The 7,872-nt window shown below is 38.4% G+C and overlaps 1 protein-coding gene across 1 annotated transcript; it reads right to left on the reverse strand.

Moving 5' to 3' along the window:
• Positions 1 to 323: 323 nt before the first annotated feature.
• On the reverse strand, positions 324 to 5,723 carry LOC109136819 (hydroperoxide isomerase ALOXE3-like). The gene is made up of 15 exons (XM_019253272.2): positions 5,668 to 5,723; positions 5,382 to 5,562; positions 5,015 to 5,219; positions 4,785 to 4,866; positions 4,407 to 4,529; positions 4,220 to 4,323; positions 3,576 to 3,730; positions 3,292 to 3,435; positions 2,952 to 3,155; positions 2,729 to 2,815; positions 2,462 to 2,631; positions 1,731 to 1,852; positions 1,482 to 1,582; positions 756 to 914; positions 324 to 646 (listed from the first exon to the last, which is right to left on the reverse strand). The coding sequence occupies exons 2-15, from the start codon at positions 5,535 to 5,537 to the stop codon at positions 467 to 469; spliced, it is 1,992 nt and encodes a 663-aa protein (XP_019108817.2). The 5' UTR covers positions 5,538 to 5,562; positions 5,668 to 5,723; the 3' UTR covers positions 324 to 466.
• Between the last annotated feature and the right edge of the window lie 2,149 nt (positions 5,724 to 7,872).

The following is a 7,872-nucleotide window of genomic DNA, read 5'->3' on the forward strand; positions in this document are numbered from 1 at the left end:
CACAAAGAAAACAAGCCGCCCTGATGCTTTGGCGGTTCGAGTTTAAATGACCAGATGCCGGGAATTGGGATCCTCCCCTCAGGTGGGGACCAATCGGAGCCTGGTGATCCCACACCTGTATTTACATTGAATAATACAACACATCGCAATATACACGGGCGACACAGCGGTGGCTGTAACACTTGTGTTTATAGGAAACTTCTCAATGTAGCAACTGCACATCTTGTATTTTACATTCATAATCTTTTTTTAATGAGACGCCCTGGAAATTCACTAATGACCCAAAAAGATTTAAAATGTGGATTAGAATTTAAAGCAGTCAATTTATTATGTATGTCAATTTATTAACCACAGTTAAATCAAGTATACTGCTTAAAATCACAGATCAGTTAAAAACATGCAGTTCTTCCTTTTTTCACTTTTGTTAATATGAAGCTGAATTTGGCAGCTGAGAAGGTCTCACCATTCAAATGGTCACACTGTTTTCCATCTTTGTTGGATCCATGTATGTGTACGGGACTTCCAGGCTCGCGTTTCTTGCTCTGATTTCTGCACTTAACACTTTAAGCTCATGTTGGAAATCCTTTATCGCCTTGCAGGGAACTTCCTCATTGAAATGTTCCTCCGGGTAATCACCGAGAGCGACCTGATGAGATCAACCAAACAATAAAAACAAAAAGACATATTAATATACTTTACATAACTTGAACTTTATTAAGATTTAGGTATAGTTTCATGAAATCTTGGCCACTTACAAAGTCAGAAGGTGTCTGGCTGAGTAGCCATAAGGTTGCCAATCCTTTCACTGTTGTGCTAATGTTAGGGATTGTTCCCACCATCGTTGTCCCTTTTGTGGTTGGTGGAGGGAGTTGCATGGAGGTGGGAGTGTTGGGCATCCAGCCACCATAGTCATACTGTAGTGAAAAAATAACAGATGACTGATTAATGCTTGAAGCCATGAAATGCCAGTCTGTTGGTCAGTCGGTCAGCTACTTTGGTCCAAATATTTAAACTATTGAATGTATTGCCATGAAAATCTAGACTGGAACAAAAACATTTGAGGACATTCATGGTCCCCAGAGAATGAATCCTAATACCTTAGGTGTGATTCACATAAATGGTTTTGAGAGAAATGTCTAAACTTTCTGATAGATTTCTATTAAATTTGTCCCCAGCAAAATGTTTCGTCCAGCACTTTGGTTTATGATCAAAATACTTGCAAAACTCATCACACTAGCCTCAGCTGGACTTTGCGTTTTGTGCCTATTCACAAACATTTGCACACTAACATAGTAAACTAAACTAAAATGTTTTTTGTGACCTAAAAGTCAGCATTTTAAAGGCTGAACATTTAGCTCTTACATACATTAAAGGCTCAGTAGCAATACAGAAAGTCAAATGTCATTTTGTTTTGTCCAGCTTCCTCTATTTTACAGAAAACTTGCAGAAAAATTGCATTAAAACAGCATAAAAGGATTTACCTGTCCATCATTCACTGCAGCGTGCTGTGCTGAGCAGGTGAAGATCACCATGGTGACATACTTGACCAACTCATCCACGGTGGAAAGCTTTTTTGGAATTCCTGAGAATGAGAACAAATAAATAAACTACATTACTTCAAGATGTTTGGATGACACAAATAAAGTTCGATTCATGTGCTATGTTAATATGATGGTACATAAACTTGCACATCTATCATAATTATGATCAAGCTTCTCTTTACAGCCAACCTGTGCCTGCTTGGGAAAGGAATCCATGTTCAAAAATGTCCCCAATCCACTTCTGCAGTTCAGTGTCTCGTTGGACCTCATCGTCATTCTTGTAGTAGTAGCTGAGCACTCGCTGCACAAAGCTTTGACAAAAATGGATGAGTTCATTAAAATACATTCCTTACACAGTTTCCATACACACTGCAGTAGTAACAGACTCTAGTGTAAGACCATTTAATGAACATATCTTTAGAATGATAAGCTCTTTTTAAGATTTAGTGCAATATTTAGCACAGTGATCACACAGTTTTAAAGGGATAGTTTCACATTTTTGGACACATGCTTATTCCTGCTGAGAGTTTGATGATAACATAGAACATATCTGTACAGTATGTTAAGTATTGAACTATTGCTGGAAGATTAGCTCAACAGCTAACTCTAGGTGTATAAGTGTCTAAGTGTATAATTGTATGTCTCTGAACCTTTTATTTACCCCCTAAAGAAATGCATATTCTACACTCAACCCAATGTAATCATCTTTGCATTAACACAAATTATTATACTCTGATATCACCTGTCAGAGCTTGTTAAGGCTTTTCTTTGAAACTTTGACACCTTCCATGTGTAAGTTTGCCCGTAACTAATTATTTTAAGACATTAGCATGTCGATTACTGTACATACCACTGAAACATTTTGTAACAATATCATATACATTATAAACTTAATGAAAAATGGAGACTGCCTATAAAACCTGTGGATGATAGCCCAAAGCCTGAGTCCGTCATCTCTGTAGTAGAAGTTCGGCACAGCCTTCAACCCACGCTCAGCGATGTCTTCTGGTATACAGAGGGAGCTGTAGGTCGTGGTGGACAGTGATTTCTTCAGGATTGTGAACATACCCTCTCTACTGCACGCTGAAATCTAGGGAACAGTCAAATATGTATATAGTTAGACATTGTAGATGACATTGAAAAAAAACAAATACTGGTTATATGTGACTGTGTTGATCTTTTTGTACCTCTGGTAAAACTCCCTTCTCAGATATGAGTTGAAGTCGAGCCAAGACGTTGATCTGCAGAGTGTAACGAGTGTGAAGTTTGAGGAGCTGAGGGTAAAGAGGGAACTCTCTTAGTAAAACTATTACTTGTTAACAACTTTAGAAATCTTGATGCTTTTATACCATTGTCTTTCTCTGAAAAAAATACAAATACAGCAAGTTCAGTATTCTGCCTCACAGTTACCTTGTACAGTGGATGCACCATGGGCACATTGCGCAGTAGTGACACTGCAAAGACCTCAGCCAGCAGATGAGTGCGCAGCAAGTGAACACTGTACTCATGCTCGTGAAAATTTGCACTTCTCACAAACATCTTGGCCATCAACCAGTCACACTCAGAATCAGTAGGAAGAAAGATGGGATTGTTGTCAGCTGGAGTCTGCTTCAGCTGTAGAGGAAGACAAGAGAAATCATTCGATCCATCACCAGTACTGGTCAATAAGAATTCATTGAAATCCATTGAAATTTGTATTTATATTACATCCATTCTACGTGGAGGTCAGTCCACAGGTTCTTCTTCTTACCTGAATGGCAATTGGCATCAGCTTATTGTCAGGTGTTTTGTGGAAAAGAACAAGGGGAGCCATCAAGTACTGCATCTTCCCATCGATTTTCTTTAGTTCCACTCCATCCAAACACTTGTAGTCACACAGGTATATGTTGCCTTTCTGTGTGAGATTTGTGAAATAAGAAATGATTTTACAGCATACAGTGTGGAAATTACATATAGGTGAACATGTAAGTGCAACGTGCAATTCCAAATCTACATGATTCTAATACAAAGACAAATCTAAGTCAAGACAATCACCTTCATTTCATCCTCCAAGCTACACTGGACCATTTCATCAGTGATAGGGAAGTTCTCGGGCAGGGCTGTACAACGTCGGATCAGCATGGGGTTGACACCGTTTAAGAACTGGTAGCCGAAAAAAGCATCCTCCTTCCAATGTTTCTGGACATAGTCTGAAAAAATAGAACAGTTGTACTTCATTAAAAAACTTTCAGATTTCAGAAAGTCTTTGGCTACCACTGTTGTTGGCTTCACTGTATCCTGCATGTGAAACAGAAAAATGGGAAATGTATTATACAAAAGAAGCACAGACACAATTGGACATTGTTTCAAAGTCATCTGTCAGTCAGCGTTTTGATTAAATGCAATTAAATGCAGTTTTCTCATGAGCAACGCTTAAAATTAGGAAACTTCTGCATGTTGATGATACACAAACATTTCCTTCTGTCACATTTTTCCTATTTAATGACTAAGAAGCCAATTGACAATTAGGTGTTCTAAAATCTAAAGATTTATCTTATCTCAGCTGTACAAACATTTTTTAAAGTAGTATAATGAAATGCAATTAAATATTGATTCAATGAATGAACACAGTTGAATATGTACTATTATGCATAAAGTATCAAATATTCCATTCCGTAACTATCGTGACAGCACTATACCTGATATTGCAGTCCGTTTGCTCCAGAACACATGATTGATGTCATCAATATCATCCCAGTTCTTCTTGTTGTCATAGTACCCCTGCAGATTCAGCTCAGTCACCCTAAAAAACAAAACAACGGCTTTATTATGATTCCTTTAATCTTTTTGATAGTTACATAGACAGACAGAATTTGAAGACCTCACCCTGTTGAAAAATTCCAGCCAAAATTCACATCCTTGGTGAAGGAAAAGCGGACCTCAGGGGGCAGAGAAGACATGTTGTCTGCCTTTATTGTGTGGGGCATTCCCTCTGCATATACATGCCAGCTGGAAAAGACAGAGAAGAGCACAATAGTGAGATACCTGTGTTTGTATGGCTTTAATTAAGTGCATGCAAGCAAAACTTCAATGTATAATGTAATAATGTTTACATGTATTCAAAATTCTGTTGTTACTGGCCATATGGTGGTTACATTATCATTATATATCATGAATATAATCAACCAAAGGTGTAGGAGGTTTGGTGCATGTTAGTTTTGAAGTTGCAGGAAGCCTAAATGTGTATAACCTCTGAGCTCTCACCAATAGACTTCTTCTCGCATCCTCAGCTCCTGCTCTCGATCATTTTTGCAAAGCTGATGTGTTTCATCAAAGACTCTCAGAGCTTAAAAGAAGAAGAACCACAAGAACATCTATAGTTGTTGATGTATACAGTATGTTAGAATGAATTTACTCAGTCCTCCTTGTAGCTCGTCTTTCTTTTATTTATTTTTATGTTGCTTTATATTCTGTGGTCAGTGAACAGCACAAACCTTTTCCCTCTCTGAAGCGGTGCTCCTTGTCATCAGTGATCCAGCAATAGATGGGAAAGATATAAGTTTTTCCCTCAGGGGACTGCACTTTCACCTTGGCAGGAAACCAGTCATCGCTTATTAACCAAAGAAATGACTGTTTCTGTATTTCTATGAGGAGCAGCTCTCCAATGGAGACAGGGCAGGATATGGTAAGATCAGACACCTGAAGTAATAAGACAAAAAGTAGAAAAGTGTATTTTATCGCCCAGAACTGTGCTGTAACATCCCAGTAATTAGCACACAATTAATCAATGTATAACTAAACTGATATAAACTAAGTTGAGGAAATGTATTATACATTTAGAAAAGGATATTTCAGACTTACTGCTCCTACTGCTACTTCTCCTAAGAATGCAGTCTCTTCGATGAGCTTCTCGCTATCACTCTCACCATCTGTGCCCACCAACTTAATGAAGACGTGGTTAAAAGTGCCGGCAGAGATTTGCTCGGTAGTGAACACAGTCACTTTATAATCCACCATTTTCTCTTTGGAAAGTCGGAGAATCCTGGAGGTTATAAAATAATAATAATCATTCTCAGCACTGATTAACGGTTACTAAATTAATCAGAGTGCAAAAAATTATATATATTTTATATAGCATCTCTTTTACCTGTATTAATGCGATCTGGGTTCTTTGATGAACTCCTTTGGGTGCCGTTCAGCAAGGTAGTGTAGGAAGTCTGTGTGTCGCTCTTCTGTCAGCAACTCAATTTATATGTTACAGTATTTCCGCAAAGAGGTGACAAGGTGTCATCAAACAAATACCTTGGCAAGTATCCAAGGAATGGGGGTGAAGTCAAAAATGCATTATTGTCGTAATCCATTCCTCTGCTGCTCTGCCAGTAATTGAGTGTGTGTTTTAGGCGCACACTATATGTTATCCATCGCGCTTATTATTCTTACACCCGTTTTTTTGGCTCGCTACTCCTCCCAGAGTTTTTGTCGCACATACACCAAATTGGTATCAAAACGTGCGGCTTGGCCAGGAATCGATTGTTATGACTTTTCTAAGAGTTTCGGCAAACGGTTTTGCCAAAAATCGCCAAAAACAACGCCAAAAAATTAATTCGTGTGTATTGCGAGATCTTTGGAGAGCTAGAGTGAGTGATGTCATCACCACAGTGAAGAGGGAAAGTCTTCGAAAAATACATTTGTAAACTGGGATTGTGGCCTTAAATAAAAAGGGTTCATTTAAATCTGCCAATCTATTGAGTATAGCATGTCAACCAAGAAACTTACCAGTGTCTCCTGTTATCCCCCCAAGGATAGCCCTACTCAATATCAGATCACTAGCCAACAAACCACTGATAGTAAATGACATGATTATGACCTATAACTAGACTTTTTACTTCTTAGTGAACATGGCTGACGGATGTACTTGTGCTAACCATTCTTAATGAGGCAGCGCCAACAATACAGTGTTAGAGTAAGAGTCGAAATGGCAAGAAGGGCGGGGGTGGTTTGCTGCCATTTTCAAATCAGTATTTCAGTGCAAGGACATTACATTTGGTGATTTTTAGCTCTTTGATGAATCTCTGTTTTTTTTAATGAGGGTGATCCAAAAAGTCCTTTTTCAATCATTTATAGACACACCAAGGTACTCAGGAAATTTATGATGAGTTTGCGATCTGATGTCAGTTATCTGCACTGACTACAATTTTTTATCGTAACTGGGGATTTTTAACATTCACATAGACAACAACATGGATACTAATGCCAAAGACTTCTGTTCTCTACTTGACACCTTTGGCCTTGTCCAACACGTGAAAGGGCCCACACACACTCGGGGACACACTCTAGATCTGGTTATCTCTAAAGGTTTGACATTTCTGCTGTTGTTGTTAAGGACTTGGCTCTTCTGATCATTTCTTCTGTGTGTTCTTTGACTTACAGATAATTCCAAACATTCAGATAACCTCTGTGTCTGTTAGGAAAAGGTACATCAATGAGAATACTAGTGCTAAGTTTTAGAGGCTATAGCAATGTCACCAATGTGGAGCGCAGAGACAGTTGATGAACTCCTGGATAATTTCAACTGGAAAATCTCAAATGTCATGGATGCTGTTGTCATCTATTAAAACTAAGATTGACCTTGAGTAGACAGAGATCCCATGGAGAGGACACTATGACGGAAAGGCATTGAAAACAGGAATGCAGGAAAGCAAGAGCGTAAATGGAGAAAAACTAAACTCCAATTCACCACGACCTCGACAAACAAAGTCGAGTACATTTCCAACCCATGAGTTAAATCAAGGCTGAGACAGCACACCTTCTCTAAATGATTAATAGAAGCATCAAACATCGCACGTCTGTTGCTAGAGTTTGATAAGCTTACGAAACCCCCCAAGACCAGATCGGTCCAAGAACTCTTCTTCAAAGAAAATGCAATGAATTTGGCTCAACTTTTGCAATGAAAAATAAAATAATAAAGTTTAAAATCACCACAAATCTACAAAGGATAAATCCCTAAAACCGCCTAGGCATACTCGAACTGTGAGGTCAATAATTTATTACAGTTGATCAAAAAAACAGAGAAGAAAACAGTTCAGCTGCTAAATCATCGATATGCTGTACTTGACACAATGCCATCTGACTTTTTTTAAAGCTATTGTAAATCTGTCCAACAAGATCGCAGCAAATGAAAGAATTGATCACTCAATCAGGCAACATTTCCATAAAAAGTAGCTGCCATAAGACTATAAAATGCGAACGCTGATACGTTCCAACTACAGACCGGTCCAAATCTTCCTTTATAGCCAAGATTGTTGAGAAAGTGATTTTAACACTCAGTAATTACTTGAACTCCATGTGGACT

Source organism: Larimichthys crocea, unplaced genomic scaffold (genome assembly GCF_000972845.2).
Source record: "Larimichthys crocea isolate SSNF unplaced genomic scaffold, L_crocea_2.0 scaffold39135, whole genome shotgun sequence".
Taxonomy (NCBI): domain Eukaryota; kingdom Metazoa; phylum Chordata; class Actinopteri; family Sciaenidae; genus Larimichthys; species Larimichthys crocea.

Coding starts and splice junctions, on each gene's coding strand:
- LOC109136819 (XM_019253272.2), bottom strand. CDS start 5,537: ATGGTGGATTATAAAGTGACTGTGTTCACTACCGAGCAAATCTCTGCC. Junction 5,220..5,381: donor GAGAAGTAGCAGTAGGAGCA/GTAAGTCTGAAA, acceptor TTATTACTTCAG/GTGTCTGATCTTACCATATC. Junction 3,731..4,219: donor CAAACGGACTGCAATATCAG/GTATAGTGCTGT, acceptor CTATTTTTTCAG/ACTATGTCCAGAAACATTGG.